The sequence below is a fragment of the Penicillium paradoxum genome (assembly GCF_028828445.1).
Source record: "Penicillium paradoxum strain IBT 22861 chromosome Unknown utg000003l_segment0_segment0, whole genome shotgun sequence".
Taxonomy (NCBI): domain Eukaryota; kingdom Fungi; phylum Ascomycota; class Eurotiomycetes; order Eurotiales; family Aspergillaceae; genus Penicillium; species Penicillium paradoxum.
This window is the reverse complement of record NW_026643181.1, coordinates 1,014,321-1,033,051: the sequence shown is the minus strand read 5'-3', so window position 1 is coordinate 1,033,051 and position 18,731 is coordinate 1,014,321. Positions and strand designations below refer to the sequence as shown.

The following is an 18,731-nucleotide window of genomic DNA, read 5'->3' as shown; positions in this document are numbered from 1 at the left end:
TCCCATTCACTTTGAAACAAACTGGGGCAAACAGACCCCCATATTGGATCATAGGGCGGGTATCGCAAAATTGGGCACGAGTTCGCGCTCCCGATTCATCGGTCTAGACTTGGTCAATCCCTCACCCTCCAGGGCTTAGTGGAAAAACCCGTAATACCCATGACGAGATCCATAGCCCAGTCCCCATCACGGTTCGCACGTCCTCCCGCTCGACCAACAGATTCACTGAACTACATGGACTGGGTGATTCTGCAGTTGCCAGTCCGGATTGCAATGTGCAAAGCGCATATTTATTTCTCCTACGCATGCATTGTTCACTCGTCACATGGCCTGCACCCTCGTTCTCCTTCAGACTGCAAAGTTGCTAGTCGCTGGAGACTAGTTGGTGGCTAATGTAGGTCAGTCAAACTACCCAGGTAACCGAGCCAACGAGAGTCCACAGACCCTCGCTGTCAGCACTTCTTACTCCAACGACTAGCTCAAGGCGAATGAAAAAAAAGAAAGCATAAACACTTCCACCGCCTCGCCCCTCGTGGGGCGTTCCTACCGGTGGCTATCATGGAGGAATAATGCAAGCCTCCTCGATATCATCACATCGGGCGGGTAAGCCAAAAAAGTGCAAAGTGCGATCTGCAGGCGATATCTTGAATGGGAGGAATGTCCCATCGGAGACGCGTCCCCGATCCATTGGAACTCCAGGGCTGCTTAGGCCAAGTCTCGCCACTATACGATCTGCTTTTTACGGTCGCGTACGGAGTAATTCGTATAGTGTACAATTTCGCCTTGGGCAATTTATCTAGATTGCAAAGCAGAGATTTCAAACCTATATTCAACCACTGTTCGGTTATATTTCGGACTCCCTGCCTATCCAATCCGATGTGTACGGAGTAGTGCTCTACAGTACCATATCCCGAAGAAAACAAATATACAATCCAAACCAATCGCATAATGCAACTCATAAAGTGACACACCCGACGGGCCATCCCGCAGTCTCAGCACGTCTGTTTGCAGGTCTCATCCTCCGTAGTCAAGATGACCTACATCAATAATCCCACTCTAGTGCCCTAGCTAGCCCTTGCTGATTCCCCCCCCTCCCCCCACCAATTCGCTTGACCCTCTTTTTATTTTTGGCAAGTCAGCAAGCTGCAGAGCATACGAGCACATCACATCGCGAGAAACTCGTGCCCAAACAGTGGGGCATGCACAGTCATTCTCCCAATGGACTTTGTAGTCTACTCCGTATAGGCATTGTGCTGCAGGACCCGTCTGAATGACAAGCGATCGTCGGGAAATGCACGGCATCGTCACATTAGGACTAATCTCTTCACGGAGTACTCTGGTCGCCGAGGTTGAGAAGGCCGACCTGCATCCAGGCACCTGTGTTAAGCGGGAGCTTACGACCCGTGTGGCAATCTAGATCGGCGAGCTTGCCTGCAGTGGACATAGGCCATGTCTCTACTTCCACGGTAGGGGATAGTTCCTCGGGTGGTTTCTCTCTATCCGAGGATAGCTCTCTTGCTCTGACATGAGTTGGTCTCGGCGTATTCCTAGGGCTATGAAAATCACTGGTCTTTTTTCGTAGGGTAGGTTCACGATCCCAATTTTGGAGCTTTCTCATGTTGTATCACATCTAACTTCGGTCTATTCACGATGTGAAACAGGGCAAGTGAGCTGGGGCTCTGAATTGATGTCTTGAGCTCCGGGTCAACATCAAAACCAATGTTGGTATCCGAGATTCCATGAAACGTGCCAAATAGCAATTTCCATATCGGGATGATAGGTGAATATTTACTCCGTATATATCGCTCAAGAAAAGTGTTCATTGGATAGATCTGGCTGGAAGGAGGGAATTGCTTTTTCAATCTCTCGTGTCTCTTGGATATATATCCACAGGACCATGGTGGCGCAGGGAAATTATGGATTGGCCGAGGGCTTTGTGGTCGAGAACTTGGGATTAACGATACTCCTGCCTCAGAATATGATAGATAGGTGGTAACCCCGCACTCCGTACATATTCCCAACCTGTATGATGTGCTCATACCAAGATTCCATATGAACCAGTTCTCTGACCTAGCAAGTGGGGGACATCAAGCCCCAATTCTTGTTCAACAACGTCTTCAAGTCCTCGTTGTGTAACCTTCTAGGCAGGACTGTTGAGCCAACGCCAGTGGCTGAGGCTGAAAGAAAGCACAGGGTTAGCTGCATATGCTGATAGACCCGGTATGGCAGGTACCTGCATCCGACTGCAAGATCGCGCTCCAAGATTTGGAATCTCACGCCGTGGTCATAATATCAACAAAGCCGGTCTATGTCTTACGTGATTTGCAATGCAGACAGATTTTGTTTGCTTTCATAGTTGATTTCTCTCACCGAGATTTCTATAAGAGCCGACCCTATCGTGTAGTACGGAGTAGACCTTGTTGTAGTCCACTCGTGGCTTTTTACCCCGCCATGCTGAATGCGTAATAGGGCATAGCAGCTGAGATTAACTCAAACCTTCAGGTCACGACATTTACTTAACTCATACTTCGCTGTTTGTTGATGCGGTTCTCAACCTACACTCCACTTCATTTAGATCTGGGTTTTAAGCTTTTGCAGAACATGATGTCATCTTAATTTATTAATTTCGGCCTGGCTATGTTTCTATTTCTAAAAACTGTAAACTGTAATTATGTTTCCTAAGATTCAAAGAATGAGGGGAATCGGATGCACTCAACTTGCAGACACTCCAGCTTGGACACTGGATTCACCGCACGCTCAGGGATCGGGCGGCAAGACCGAGGGCAACAGGGGTGGTCCATGCTTGATTGGAGACCATTGGCAAGCTGTTAATAGAAAAAATACAATAAAATTTACAAATGTACGGGGCAGGTAGGTATGAAATACAATATACTCTGTATATATGCATAATGCAACCTCATCCATCAAGGGAACGAAAAGACGGTGGACAGAGGCCAACAAGAAAAATGCACTCAATATCTATACCACACACATCAGTCCAAAAAGATAGATACACAATCCTTCGGTGCCTAGATCCTGTTCCAACAACTTGGAATCGATAGACCAGACTAGCAGGGTCGGGGATGCAGCCATCGGACAAAGTACCGCCAGGAGGTGTATAGGATACGACACTGTATAGTAATAGATGGTAACGCGGTCAACGATACATACAGTGTATGTTTTCCCATTCAATACAAAAGCCCACTTAGACTGGAGCATGAAAGAGAAATATAGCGCAGGACATTTTCCCGATGGGGCGATATGGGGGGCCAACAAAGAAAGATAGAAGCCATGCATACATCTCCACCCATCATTCTCCACAGTTGATTTCACCTGGCGGGAAAGTAAATATATTGTGCAATGGATGTACGGAGTACTCGTACAGAGACTAAGTACGGAGTAAGGAAACCGGAATACTCGAATCGGTCAAACCTAACCTTAGCTCCCCGGAAGGACATCCGCGAGCTGTCTAAAAACGCCCTAGACGTGATACAGCGAGACTGGTAGATTGGCTAGCACGTTCCCGCGCAACGGTCTGGGATTCCGTCGAAGGATTGGAGAGCTAACACACGCGCCTTTGTGTCGAATCATATCCCCGGCGCCACCAACAAATTGTACATGACAGCTTATGTTACCTGTCAGTCTGCGGGATCAAATGAGCGCAGTCAAATCTCCGGCTCTATGGTCTTTGTTTGGAGGATCTGTACCTCTGCGGTGAGAGCCGACCGGGAGCATGCGCGCCACGCGCGATTGGTTTCTTTGTTACGGGAGGTGACTTCTTTGTCCAGGATCGGACATCGGAGATTGCGGGCGATTTTCGAGTCTAGATGCGATGAGGGATGGAGCTTTGTCCCCCGAAATTGGACCTCGTTCTTTTTTCCTTCCATGTTTCTTTTTTTGGAGCTTAAGAACTCTAGTGTACTCCGTATAGGTGGAATAGCTTCCGGCGCCAGAGACTAAAATTCGTTGCCTTACAACGTAGTGGGGACAGCGCTCTGTCAGGGGCTGACTTGGGGATTAACCATGCGTATTTTCGTGGAGCTTGATGCACTATGCAGTCATAAACCCACTTTGTGAAGTACAATTGAGACCATTCATCGAGTGTTCTCCGTACGGAGTACGGAGTATGTGGTATTAATAAATCCAAGCCCCTGTGTTAGATTAAATGGGGAGTCCCTCCGTGCTCCGTATTCCGTCCGTACGGAACCAGATTATGGGGATTTCAGTGTATCAAGCTGTTTTGCTTTAAAATCAATAGTTCAACGTCCTGGCAAATGCCGATAGAGGGGCGGCTGTGCCGCAGTTCCAGAGTTCCCGCAAAGCTCGAGTCCAAAACCTACGCTGCACCGACGGACCTGAATATCCTGGCAAAAGTAACCTTGGAAAAAAAGAATCGCTTAGATAAACGGGCTCAGTTTCTTTGTTTGAAGTTGCACGTGCTTGAATTGCAATGCGGGACTAGCAGGCATGCCCTGTCCACGCCCCTGAGATGGACCTGGCCGTTGCGCAGTGAGCAGGGGTTTGGTTGCATGTGGGGGAGACTAGAAAATTAGCCCGGCCTATCGGAAAACCGTCAAGGGCAAAACGATCACCCAGTAGTCTCGGCGACTCGTGGACAAGAACATGGCGGCCCACACGAAGGTTCTTTTTCCTTGGCTTCTGGAGCGGGACGATTGCGCCTCAGTGGCATCAAATTCTAGTATTGATAATCTAGAATCAACCACTGTGCTGGAAGAGCTAACGTTTTCGGAGAGACACGGACGATAGACTATTGATAACTTTGCGCATCGCGTGCTTTCTGGGCCGTTAGGGATGACGAGATTTTCAACTTTTTGGTCCTTTAAGTGCTGACCATGGTTGAGAACCCCACACCCGCGGCATGTGCCTTGGGACGGGATGAGAGGGAATGATATGATAGGTGTTGGACTGATTCTATCACCGTCAATATAGTGCGGCATGGCACGGTTAGAGGGGATCATCCTCGCTTCCGCGTTGACGACGTGATAGAGGCGTCTATTAGTGCTGATGTCAATAATACAATGATGTTCTGGGACATGAGTACTCCGTACTCCGTATGACTTACTCCGTATGTTGTAGATTAAGGATCCCGCGTTAGGCCCTAATATTGAGATTGCAGAATACACTATTTCTTTGGCCGGCGATTCAGGGGTTGGCCCCATCACGTGGGATTGCTCTCCCATTGAGTCCATTTTGGCATTCCCTTGTTAGTCATTGGTCTTCAGGCAATCTATTAAGCATATTGAGTATGAAGAATTCACTTTCGAAGATCCACGAGATGAAATAACCTCCACAGGGACGACTTTAGGCGCGATCGCATCAACTCCGCTGTTTTCTGAAGCGAACAGCTTTTAGCTTCAAGGACAAAACACTGACTTCATTGTCACGATGCTTTTACAGCTCATCTCCACACTCTTTCGGTGTTGTTCTAGCAACGATGCTGCTTAGCCGAAAAAGGACATCGCGTCTGACCTCAAGAGCTCCCGCCAGTGGGGGTTACTACATCGGCGATCAAGAAGCCCCTTCCAAAGCCGGAGCTCTACGCGACGAGATGAGCTCGTAGCGGGGGTTTGGCTTTTTCGTTCTCTTAATGGCCGGGAAACGTGCTTACTTCACTCCACTATCACTGTCGATCTTTCCTTGGCTGAGCCTTCCGCTATGTAGGTTTACGAAACGAAACGGAAGACACGGGAAACAATGAACACGTTCAGCTCTGGTGGATCTGGGTCCAGGAACAAAGAACATGTACTCCATACTCCGAGTATTCGAGCTGAAATTTCCCCCGGAGAACCTATGATGGCATACTCCGTACTCCGTACCCTGTTCAACACTACTCCGTACAACATACTCGAGATCGAACGACCCTTTCACACAATCGCCTCTCCCCCACCTGGAAAGCTAGCTTTCCTCATGTGGAGTTTTTTTGAGTGATCAGCGAGCCTGCCTAAGCCATAATCAAATGTGTCTGAGATGTGACAGGAAACTTTCCGAAACTGTGTCAGCCAATCCTTGGCCGAAAAGGAGCCGAACGGACGTGAAGTGATATACGGAGTACGGAGTACTGAGTGGCAAAGAAATAATAAAAAAAACAAACACGTGCGCATATCGCCCGATCTTCTGCAGAGAGTAGCTCGTGCTCAACTTGCTTCCCCGTGGCGAATCGGGTTCCGTCACTGCCAGATTGCGGGATCGAGCATACGGGGGCGACTTGCCACCGGCCCCAGCAGCAGTCGCACGTCAGACGCCGCACACTGCAGTAGGCCGATTATTTCCCGATTTCATGGGCGGTCGCCGCGGAAGGATTGGATTCAGCTACTCACCGAGTGAGATAAACTCAGACGGGAAGTTCCATGCAGTCGGTGTCCAGCTTGCAGAGGATAGGGAGTGATTGGTCGTCATGACAGTCTAGAACAGCAAATGGTCAGCTTGGTTTCAGTTCATGGCACTGTCGGTTTACGCTCGAGGATCCGAGATGCATCCTTCCGCCGAGGCAACTGATTGGCTGGGCTGCGAGGCAACCTGAGAGAGGTGTGGCGATCTCTTTTGCCTGTCTTGGAGCTCCTGTATTCCGAGCCCCGGTGAGAAGGTGAGATACGTGTGGTTTGTGATACGCAAGTACGGCCCGCTCCCGGAAATGTTCTCCAGGACAATCAACGCACGTCCATGCAGCATGGCCCGAGTGTCAATGCGATTCTATCACACTGTGGATACAGATGGGGATCACATTGGCGAGCTCGAGAGGGATACGGAATACCTATGCTGTTTAGGGCTTGATATTTGTATGACAGGGATTTAGCCACATCTGCACTGGGCTATCCGAGATTGGATAATGCGTCTCAGAAGTAATGGATCTGTGATTTTCATTACGTTCTTGTGAGATGGGCATTTCAAACTCATGTGAAGATTGACGCATTTGTGCCAACTACTCAAGTGATTTGCTACAAAGTATTACGAGATATGCAAATGTGTCAAAAAAAAGTACAATCTATAATAATCTATGGTCTATAATCTATAGTCTATAAGCTAGCTAAAGATATGCACGGGGAAATGAGGGGCTTAACGATGAGTGAGGCAGTGAAGATATGCATGTTGAATGGCTCCTTGAATGCAGGGTTAAGAAGTGAAGGCAAAAGAGTGTTAGAAAAGAAGGGGGATGAGGGAAGGGTAAAATGTATGCACAGGGCAAAAAAGAAGTAAAGATGGGAGATAGATCAGACACAAAGAATGTCTTGATCAAAGAATCCATTCGAGGAACCAAAAGTTGGATAAGCGACTTCCGAGGATACAAGCGACGAAACGATGACTCTACTCTGCCTTCTTCGAAGCCTTGGTTCTCAACTTCATCAGACCGAAAACCAAAGCGTATCCACTGATGGCGTAGATGACCGCGATACCAATATTTCTCCATCCAACGTAGTAGTGGTGAATGTTGAGGGTGTTCAGGAAATCGCTTCCGCTCTTGAACTGGCAGACCTTGCAAGCAGAGGTGGCTTCGGGGTTGAGGAGGTTGATTGCGGAGCCAACACCGGACATGTAAGTTGACAGGTACTCAGCGCAGGTGCCGTTGAGAGGCTCGAAGAAAGCGAACTCATTGTCATTGCAGGTGACCTTGGCATCCCAGATACCGAAGGTCAACATTCCAGAGACAACGTAGTTGAAGGGGTTAAGGTAGTACATCCAGTACTTCCAGAACACGTTGAGCTGAACGTATGGGACGAAGACACCACAGAAAATGACAAGGGTACTGATGATCAAGGGGTTCACCAGGGCAGCGAAGGTTGGGTTGGGCGAGTAGGCTGCGATGAACTGACCAATACCAGTATAGATGAGTTCGTAGATCAACATCATGAAGAAGGTGGCACCGGAGCGGTTAGAGTCATGGGGAAGTCTCCAAACGGGGTAGTACCAGCAGGCGAAGTAGAGGACGGCACAGATACAGAGGTAGGGGAACTCGGAAACAATCAGACCAGTAACGAAAGCGACCCATGAGTACATCTTCGACTTCTTCTCGCGAGTGTCGTAGATGTCACGACGCTGGATGAAGAGAGGCTGAAGCTGGTTGATGACACCGGGAGCGACGAAGACGAAGTTGAAGATCGTGAACATCTTCAAGTTCAAGGCGGAAACACTGGGGCCAGGACGCCAGAAAGAGAAACCGTTGAGCGCTGCAGAGATGATGTGAAGACTCATCTTGTTGTTGACATAGTTGGTGTTTCGGAAAAGGGCAACGTTCATGCGCGAAGTGACAATCTTGATCTGCTCCCAAAGAGGCATAGAGAACTCGAATCCATCGTCAACTGTTCCAGGAGGTCTGGCAACAGCATCCGCAATCATGCCATCAAGTTCCGCCATCATGCGAGATTTCTCGGGGGAATCGAGCCAAATCTGGTGCCAGTCCTTGTCCTTGACTTCTTCAATACCACCGGTAACCACGTCGATCATGAATTCAGCTGCGTTGGCCTCGGTGGGGCAGTGAGCACCGTATTGACCGAAGTATCCCTTGATAGTAGCTGCGTTATCACCAATGTCACCGAAGTAGACAGTCTTTCCGCCCCTCGCAAGAAGAAGAAGGGTGTCGAATTGAGCGAACAGTTGTGCTGAGGGCTGGTGAATGGTGACCTAGAGCGTGACTTATTAGCGATATAATCTCGGAAAGGTACGGCCGAAAACTTACCAAAACAGCTTGACCAACATCAGCCAACTTGCGAAGGAAACGAACGGTGTTGTAGGCCGATTGTCCATCCAGACCGGAAGTAGGCTCGTCCAAGAAGATCAGAATGCTAGGCTTAGAGACCAGCTCCACACCAATGGTGACGCGCTTTCTCTGCTCAACACTGAGACCATTGCCAACAGAGCCGATGAGAGTGTCCGCCAGATCATGGAGCTCGAGGAGATCAATGATAGTGTCAACGTACTTAAGCTTCTCTTCGCGAGGGATCTCACGAGACTGACGAAGGAGGGCAGAGAATTCCAGGGCCTCTCTCACGGTAGCGAAAGGCTCATGAACATCAAGTTGCTCACAGTATCCTGCCATTCTCTGGAAGGAGACTGGGAGTTCGCGGCCATCAACCAGGATAGAACCATTAATAGTACCGTCGGTCTTACGTTGAGCAAGCACATCAAGCAATGTCGTCTTTCCTGCACCAGAAGATCCCATGAGAGCCCCGAGCATACCAGGTTTAACCCATCCGTGAATGTTATCCAACAACACACGATCGCCTGTGGGGGTCTTGACAGTATAGGTGAGGTTTTGCCAGGTGAAGATAGACGTGTTGCGGGTGAGGTTTTCGTCTTCAACTTCGACGGGCTCATCGGTGGTTTGGCGGGCGGAAATCTTTTCGTTCGATTGCGATTCTTCGTCCTTGGCAGTTTGGTGGTTTCTGAGTCTCTCGCGGGGAATGAGAAGAGCAGAACCAGAACCAGCACCATCCTTCCAGTAGCATGTGCAGATGATAGTCAGGCCGGCGAAGAATGCCCACCAGCCCCAGACGACACCGAAGTTGCGCCACAATTGCGAATGCTTGTAGTGAAGGGAGCTGAGGTACTGATCACCGGTAACGAAGTTTGCTCCTGGCAAAGCACCAGCAACACCTGCACAAGCCTGGTTCTCTGCTCCGACATCCTCATAGCCGGGACCACTGGGGATCAGGTTCTTACCAACACAAGGGAAGGTTCGGCCGTGGAACTCATTAGACAAGGCAGCTTGGAAGGCATAGGCGAAGGGGTTCGTGTAGTAAAGTTCGAGGAACCAGTTCTTCATGTGAGGCTTGGGAATCATGTAGCCAGCGTACATGACAATACCCTTCACTGCAGTTCCCGAGATCTTCGAAGCGGCCTCGAAGCTACTGAAGGCAGCTCCAATCATTCTGAAGAGGGCGGTAATACACTAATATCGCGAGGGTTAGTTGAAGTCCTCAATATTGAACGATTGGACGAGTCCAAATCAAACACGATAACTTACCAGAATTGTCGTGAACAGGATAATCCAGAAGGTGAAGAAAGCAGCGGCAGTGTGGTTCAGGCCAGACATCCAGTAGATGACGACAGAGAAGATAGTGCACTGGAACAACAGGACAGGGAAATCGGCCATGATCTGCGCCAGGGAAAACGCGGCGGGGTGGTACATAGCGAAACCCTTGTGCTTGACAAGAACTGGACGGCCCTTGAAAGACTCGGTAACCTCAGACATGGCGACAATGCAGTTGTACAACAGAGCGAAGAAGACAGCACCGCCCTTGGTAAAGAGACCCTCGGAGTTGTTTGGCGAGTCGTAGAAGCAAGAACCAGCGATCAATGCCATCGCACACGAGAGAACCTGTTTGATGATGAATGTTGACTTCTCACCCCAGAGAATCTGATACTGTCGCTTGGTGCAAGCGACAAGCTGAACCCAAAAGCTGGTGGTCAAACTGCTACTCTTGGGCAAGTGGCTAGACTTCTCCCAGGCAACAGACTCCTTGAAGGCAGCCGTGCGCTCACGACTGATCTCGGTGGTAGGGTAGTCGTAGGTTGACATCATGTTTTGGTAGGTGGGAGACTTCTTATATTCAGCCAGAATGCTCTCAGCATTTCTAGGGAATGTGTTTTCGTAGCCCGGTTTGATTTTGCGCTCTGTCGGAACAGTCAAACCAGTAAGGAAATCACCTGTCGAGTGTTAGTTGATGCCGGGATTGTTTTTTCACAACAGAGAAGAGACTTACCGACGTTGGCTCCGTCAGTGTAAACGAAACCCAGGTTCTCCATGAAAGGCTTGGCCGCGGCGGCAGGTCCATAGTAAATCTGCTTTCCTTCGTCAAGGACAAGAACCTTGTCGAAAAGATTGTAGATTCCGTTTCCTGCTTGGTACAAGGTCACAATGGTGGAAAGACCGAGGACATCAGTCATGGCACGAAGAGCCTTGGCCCACTCCAAAGCGGTACTGGCGTCCAAACCACGGGTACTGTTATCCCAGGAGTAAATGGAACCTCTTGTGGCGAGACACTCGATGATAGAGACACGCTTGCGCTCACCACCGGACACACCACGGACGAATTCGTTTCCAACCTTGGTATCCGCGGTGTGGGAGATTCCCATAGACTTCAAAAGGAAGTCCTTAGTCTCGGTTGTGTATTCATTGATATCCTTGGCACCATCTGGCAGATGGAAAGGGACCTTGAGTCGAGTGGCAAAATCCATGGTCTCGCCGACTGTCAAGCGGGGGTAGAACAGCTCTTCTTCGGTGTTCATCACAATCTGGCCATTGTAAGACTCGGCCTCCTTGGGAGTCATGCTTCCGAAATGGACATCTCCGTTGATGGTGTGATAGCCTTCGCGGCGATTTGTCAACATCTTGAGAAGTGTAGTACATCCTGAACCAGGTCGGCCCAGCACAAGCAACATCTCTCCAGGCTTGACACATCCATGACTCTCTGACAAGATGGACTTCATAGGTGGCTTGCGACGGAAATCCTTGATCAATTGAGGGATGTTGAACTGCGAGATCATGTTTTCGTTGACGGCGGCTTCGGCAGCCAGAACGTCGACGGTCAAATTCTTCCATGTCACACCCAGCTCACGCTTCTTGAATCCGGCTGCTGCATCACGCTCTGCATTCCGGATGACATGTGAAGTCATGCTCCATTCGGCCGTTTTCTTGGCAGGCAGAGAAGTATCGGCATTGGCGACGTTCAGAGTCTCGGCACTCTTAGATTCGTGAATCTTGGCGTCGGGAGCACGCAGAGTCTCTACGCTGGTGAAATCATGGGTGTTGAGCTTGTGAACAGGGAGATCATCCAGGCTTTGGATATCATTTTCGTCGTTGTAATCGCTATGATGGTCAGATGGCGAGGCATCCTCGGGGTCGGGATGTTGCTCCATGATAGGAGACTTTAGGGAGTGGAGATTAGTAAAAAGAGTGTAAAATTATAATGATCAAACCAGCGAGCAGGTTGGGAACAGAGACTACCTATATATCCTTGCACACAACTGATTTTGCAAGGGGGGGCGAGGGCGGGGGCATCCATACGCGTGCCGATTCCAGTTCCGAGAGAATAATAGGAGATCGGTAAACTGGCATTGAACCATGCGGCATTATTGGTTCGAGGCATTTGTCCACGGTGTTCTTGTTCATTATTGCTGCTACTACCATGTTATTGGTCCACTCGGCACTATGAATAGAATGTTTGGAAAGACTCAGTCAGGAACCCGGCACGTAGGCCGAGTTTCCCATGGGTGGAACCCTGAGGACATCTTGGGTCGAATGAACTCATTGTTCTTGCCAATAGATTTAATGATTGGTCTACAGACAAGCATTGGAAGTCCGGAGAGAGGTCCGATTCATCCGACGTCTGCTCCATGAATGGATTCATGAGGGGTTTTGACTCTCCCTAACTACATTTTGTACATGTCTCTGCAGAATGGATTAGCAATCGGGGTTCCCACTCCTTGTTTCAGGGTGGATTATTAGTAGATAGGGAATTTCCCGGCATTGCTACCCAATGCTCCTAGGTCAGAGGGGGGTTGAACTGGGTAGTAGACTAACTCGAACAGCCTCGACATCTGTGGCGAATCTCCAGCAAAACATAATTCCGAATGAATTTAAAGTTCTGGACTAGACCCGGGCGGCTTGTGAAGGCCCGAAAATCCAGAATCCAACGGCCAAAATCCCAGTGTGCCCTACGGAGTACTCCGTAGGGTGTATGGATCAGCCATGCCGAGCAAGAGGATGTTTGTAGTGACGCCCGATAACGCAGACCGATCCCGATCTATCCGGCTGCTTACCTCAGCCGCCTCCCGAGTTTCTAGCCCGGTCCATGGCCATCCCAATGAGGCAATATGTGCCTTCCCTCCCAATGAGGCAAGATGCGAGAATCGCCTTGTTCCCCCCAGTGGAGCTTGGTGTTTCAGTTGCATTCCTCATCACCCCGCTATACCTGTATGTATCTCATAAGTGATACGGGGTGCGCTGCCAGTGTACGATCCTCGACATTTGCCAATATCAGTGCCCCGCCCAATAAGCAGGTTCTGAAGGTATCATGAAAAGCCACGAGAATGTGCCAAAGAAGCTTGTGACCTGTATCTTGATAGGAAGGCGATCTATTATGGGACGAATGGACCATCCCGGCATCCACCCAGCATTGAGCCCCTGCATCAAAAGGTCCGGCTAAAAGGCGGGCTAAGGCAGACTAGGACCATGCCCCAATCTTAGCATCATACTTCCTACTTCGATGTGCATGGACCTCATTTGACATACTTTTGTTGAACCTCCTTTTTTTGTGTTTTGGACCCTAACCATTAGGGTTGAAGATGCGGGAATTTCCCACTTACCTGTCGAGTTCTACAGCATGAGATGACCAACTGGCATATTCGCTGGTGCATTGGTCTTACTCCTACGGAGTACACAAAGCAGATCAAGGAAAAGGAACAATTAACAGTGCATACCCCGAAGGCGCGTGGCAAGCAATTTGTCGGGTGGATTCGAAGGTCCACCAACTGATTTCATCATAATCATGGAGATGATTCTATCGCCGGAGTAATGGAGTTTTCTTTTTCTTTTTCTTTTTTTTTTTTTTTTGATTAAAAAAAAATAAAACCTGATTAGCGGTGGCGATATTTGCAGATAAACGGCAAGAGAAGGTCCATTGCACAAGGCATATTTCCCTACAAGCAGTCTCATGTTTATACCAGGCTGACCACGATATATTTCTTCCAGGATTGCTCAAACCTTCTGTTTGTTTTGCCAGCCCTCTTGATCGAGATAGTAAGTAGTATGGACTTTGATCTTGTCCAGTGAGGACCAATCTAGGAACCTTGCAAAGGGCCCTCTCTTGTTTTTTATCTCTCGAGCAGAACCGGTAGCAATGGGGGTGATTCCAGTGGAGGGCGGAGGGCAGTGGCCTGGAGATGCCCGGGCGGTGAAGACAATGACATCATATAAAAGACGCGCTCTCATTGGTCGCTGCCTTGGAACCTCATCCCCAACTTCATCCTAACCTCATCCCTGGACCTGCCCAGGAAACCAGCTAAGTAACCGCATTTGAGATCATTTCTATCATGATCCTCTGCAAATTTCTCTGAGTCTCAGAATGCCTGCGTTAGGAGGTGACTACAGATTGGCCCAAGAACGGGAATTCTACAAGTAAGACCTTGGGTCCTTGGGCTCCACATGTGATAATGACTGACGTCGCCTTGGGGGCAGATATATTCCGCGCGAACATTCGACATCGCATTATGCCCCCTTCGACCATGCTAGCGAAACTACATTCAAACCGCAACCGTCGCGCGATTCCGCCTTGACCTCCTTCGCTCAACTAGGCGCTATACGTCTAGAAGCTCAACGATCCCTGATTTCTCTATTCGATAAAACTCATCAGCATGTCATCGCAGAGGCAACCCGGACCTTGGGACTCATTGGTGGAGGAGTCCAAGATGAACGCGACCGACTGCGGTTAGGATGCTGTGTGCTCCCTAAAGAAAGGGGGTTTTGCCAGCAAGTCGAAGGTTTGCCCTCTTGGGAGTATTCAGAAGCCGCCGAGGTCGTCGGGGACAGTTCACTGGTGGTCTTGGATATACAACAGAACCCACATTTCAGGTCCCGTCAAGTCCTGCACGCGCTGTCTGATGTCCGATTCTATGCTTCAGTGCCTATTGTGAGCCCCAAAGGGTTTACAATTGGCGCCTACAGCGTATTGGACCATGAACCAAGGATCTCGGCCCCCAAGCAACATGATCTACAATTTATGAAAGACATGGCTGCAACCATCATGGAACATTTGACGATGGGTCACTCCACTCGGAAAAGTCGCCAGGCCGAACGCATGATTGTCGGATTGGGGAGTTTTGTTGAAGGCAGGTCGACCCTTCGCGACTCGTGGCGGGAAGCCAATGCACAGTACGCTGCCTCGGAACAGTCAGGAGAGACTATTGAGGGCCAGTTGAATATTCAGCAGCAAGATCTCCAACAATCCCTCAAGGGACAGATGGGGAAGGATATGGTCATTCGCCAACCTTCCAAAGGCGCTAACAAAAGTCCTGGCCCCGTATCGAGTAGCGACAGCAAAGAGACGAGGGGTAGAGAAGAGCAACACATAGAGATCAACAAAGTGGATGGGTCTGTTCGAAGCGTCCTTGCCGGTGAAAGCTTGCGAGATGACTCAGTGGAGACCAGCATCAAACATGTCTTCTCGCGCGCAGCAAACTTGATCAGGGAATCAATTGGCGCTGAGGGAGTTATGTTCCTCGACGCCAACACCGATCGTTTCGGAAGTCTCGTGGAACGGACTACTCGGAAAGTTGCTGATCCCAGCTCAAAGGACCCAATATCGAGTAGTGATGAAAGTACCGATTCCCAATCTTCCTCCAAACGCAGCTTTACCAAAAGTGACCATGAGGATGAGCTAGGCGGCGCTCTTTTCTCCGAGTGCTTGGGCTTTTCCAGCTCCAGAACATCAAGCGTCAACGAACAGGCAAGAACTGGTCAGACAATCGTGGTTCCAGAGCCTCTGTTCAGCTCACTGATTCGGCGATATCCCAACGGGAAGATATTCACTTACAACGCCAATGGAATGGTTTCCGAAGACAGCGATCCCTCACGAAATCTGTCCGAGCCCGATCAATCTACAACTTCTGGGGCGCCTCGCACTCAAGCCCAACGCCCCGCCAGCAAACGACGACGCAAGCCAACGTTCCAGCAGGACGCCAGTAATCTTATAAAAATCATCGGAGATGCCAGAAATATCCTTCTTCTACCAATATGGGACTCGGATAAAAACCGATGGTTTGCTGGAACACTAGTGTGGACCAATGACCCTGAGCATATCTTCACCACCGAGAATGAGCTAGTCTACATTTCTGCATTTTCTAACAGTATCATGGCCGAAATACGTCGACTTGACGTGGAATTGGCCGAGAAGGCTAAAACCAAACTTGTTAGCAGCATCACCCATGAGCTTCGGAATCCACTGCACGGAATCCTAGGCACAGCGGATATCCTTAGTGATACCGCTATGAACGCTCTTCAACATGGTATGGTCCATACTATAGAATCGTGTGGCCGAACCCTCCTAGATATCATCAACAATTTGCTCGACCTTACCTTCATTGACAAGTACAAGAAGAAACTTCCCCGCTCACGAAGGAAGCGAGAAAGTAAACAATTGCCCTTGCCTCCACGTGTGAAAGATGTCGGGCCCGTTCAAAGCAAGGATCACGGCGAGGATACTTCAATCGCCCATGTTAAGCTTGATGCAGTACTGGAAGAAGTCACGGAGTGTGTATTTGCTGGATATAGCTTTTACACTCACCCTCAGGCACCTCCCCCAGCCTTGAATGATTCATCCTCCCGGTGGGGTGGCCCCACTAGCAAATCTGACCAAGTCGGTCCTCGTGCTAGTCAAGTCACAATTATCTTCGACATTCAGCCCGACACAGAATGGGACTTTGACACACATGCCGGTGCCTGGCGCCGGATACTGATGAACGTTTTCGGAAATGCACTCAAATACACCACCTCAGGATATATCTACCTTGGGTTGAGTTCGTCTCAATTGGAAACTGTCCGAGGGGATCAAGAACGCGAATTCGAGGTCACCCTTACGGTGAAGGATACCGGAAAGGGCATTGGAGCCGACTTTCTGCAAAACGGCCTGTTCACCCCGTTTAGTCAAGAAAATACACTCGCATCTGGCAGTGGACTCGGGCTCAGCATCGTTCGACAAGCCGTGGGATTTCTCGGCGGTTCCATTGAAATTGAATCCAGTCAAGGAGTCGGCACCAAACTGTCGATCCGCACGCCACTCACTCAGACATCCCATACATCGGATACTTCATCTTCGAGCTCGACCTTTAGCTCCCTCCAGAGATATACCCAGGATAGAACGATTGGCTTCCTCGGGTTTGGGCATTCTCTCCAGTCTCAGCGAGACACGGCCTTGTTTTCGTCGTTGGAGCGGTTGTGCAGCAGCTGGTTTGGTCTTCAAGTCCGCAATATCTCCCCTCAAGAGGGCGGGGATATAGACTGTGACTTCTATTTGGCAGTGCAGACAGAATTGGACTCGGAAAATACCGGCGGGCGAGATCTATTTGGTCTCAGTCAGCGTCTTGCTAACAGAGATGGCCGCAGCTCGCCGGTCGTAGTCATCTGTCAGTCTCCGGAGGAAGCGCACAGAATGTTTGTTGTCGCCAAGAATCGAGATGAAACGCCATTGTTTGAGTTTATCAGTCAACCATGCGGGCCTCAGAAGTTCGCTCGGGCGTTAAACATCTGTATCAAACGGCAGCTTGATGCTGAAGCTGGCCGGTCCAGTCCCGACGAGCCGACTCGTTGGGTGGAATTGCCAGAATCCACCCATCTGCCGGTCGATTTTGGGGCCACTGAGCCCCCCAATGAGAGAATGAAGATCAGCAAGCGACCGACAACAGATACTATGGGTAGTCCGGAAGCCCGGAACAAAAGCCAATTCTCATCCCCTAAAGGGGGTTCCGAAGCGGGCCCACTGGACACTGCCCAGTCACCTTCTTCCCAGGAAGCTGGAAGGGACTCGGAGATTGCTGAGCGATCTGTCTTACTGGTGGATGACAATGATCTCAATCTTCAATTGTTATGTGCCTACACGAAAAAAGACAAGTGTAATTATATGACGGCCAAGAATGGTGCAGAGGCGGTTGAGATCTATAAAGCCCATCCCGGCAAGTTCCGGGTGGTTATCATCGGTATGACTATCATCAACCCCCTTACACTTTGATTTGTTTGGTACCGTCATTTTTTCCACGATTCTAACTTGATCAGATATTTCAATGCCCATTATGGATGGCTTCGAAGCGTCGCGCCAAATTCGACGCGTAGAAAAGGAGCACCGGGCCAAGAACGATTCCTTACAAAAAGCTCCTGCCACATATATCGCTGCCTTGACTGGACTTGATAGCCCTGATGCCCAGAAAGAGGCATTTGGCTCGGGCATTGACACGTTCCTCATCAAGCCGGTCAAGCGACCAGACTTGCATGCCATCCTTCAGCGAATAACGGAGTAAATCTGATCTTCACTTTAAATGAAATATATAGATACCATGAGCAATGAAGATGAGATTAGATATTTAGCAACCATTGTTTACCAAATCATATGATTAGGGATTTGAGATAGATCCAACCGTCTCCTTTGTGTACAGCCATTTTATAAATCGGCTAGATGCCGCATTCCCGGCGCAGCGTTCTCCCCTTCCTCTGCAACTTACACTTCTCATGCTTCTCTTGGCTCCAAAGAAAAAAAAAAGGAGTTCAAGTAAACGTTGCCTATAATGATACTTTTTATGTAGTTGTCAGAACACAGACAGAAGATACTAGAAAATAGCCTTTCCACCATATGAAACTTAACAAAAAGATTCCCAGTTCCGGACGCGTCGGGTGTGCGAATTGCATATACTGAAGTAAAACCTTTCCAAGAACACCTTCAAGCCATTGTAATGAAGCTTCATGTTCTCGAATCTCGTGCGATGAGGCGTCCAACCCCCTCCAAAAAAAAAAAAAAAAAAAAAGCATCCAGCCACAAGCCCTTCACAGGGAGAGCGATCGCGATTCCAGACCAACACAACATCAAGCAAATATCTCACCCATACACCCGGACACAAATGAGTAATCTTCGAACTGATGCCCGGATATAGCTATATAGGTAGCTATCTGCGCAGGAAGGTAGTTTGGAAGTTAATCGCTGATCGATATAGATTTACCCTGGTAGACGGTG

The 18,731-nt window shown here is 49.3% G+C and overlaps 2 protein-coding genes across 2 annotated transcripts; one reads left to right on the top strand and one right to left on the bottom strand.

The window, feature by feature from the left end:
- Positions 1 to 7,323: 7,323 nt before the first annotated feature.
- Positions 7,324 to 11,874, bottom strand: N7457_002282 (ABC transporter; the record flags this gene model as incomplete). The annotated part of the gene is made up of 4 exons (XM_057173328.1): positions 7,324 to 8,637; positions 8,693 to 9,904; positions 9,980 to 10,662; positions 10,719 to 11,874. The coding sequence occupies 4 exons, from the start codon at positions 11,872 to 11,874 to the stop codon at positions 7,324 to 7,326; spliced, it is 4,365 nt and encodes a 1,454-aa protein (XP_057033479.1).
- Positions 11,875 to 14,081: 2,207 nt separating this feature from the next.
- Positions 14,082 to 18,024, top strand: N7457_002281 (putative sensor histidine kinase/response regulator; the record flags this gene model as incomplete). The annotated part of the gene is made up of 3 exons (XM_057173327.1): positions 14,082 to 14,134; positions 14,195 to 17,706; positions 17,783 to 18,024. 3 exons carry the CDS (start codon positions 14,082 to 14,084, stop codon positions 18,022 to 18,024), a joined length of 3,807 nt encoding a protein of 1,268 aa, XP_057033478.1.
- Positions 18,025 to 18,731: the final 707 nt, after the last annotated feature.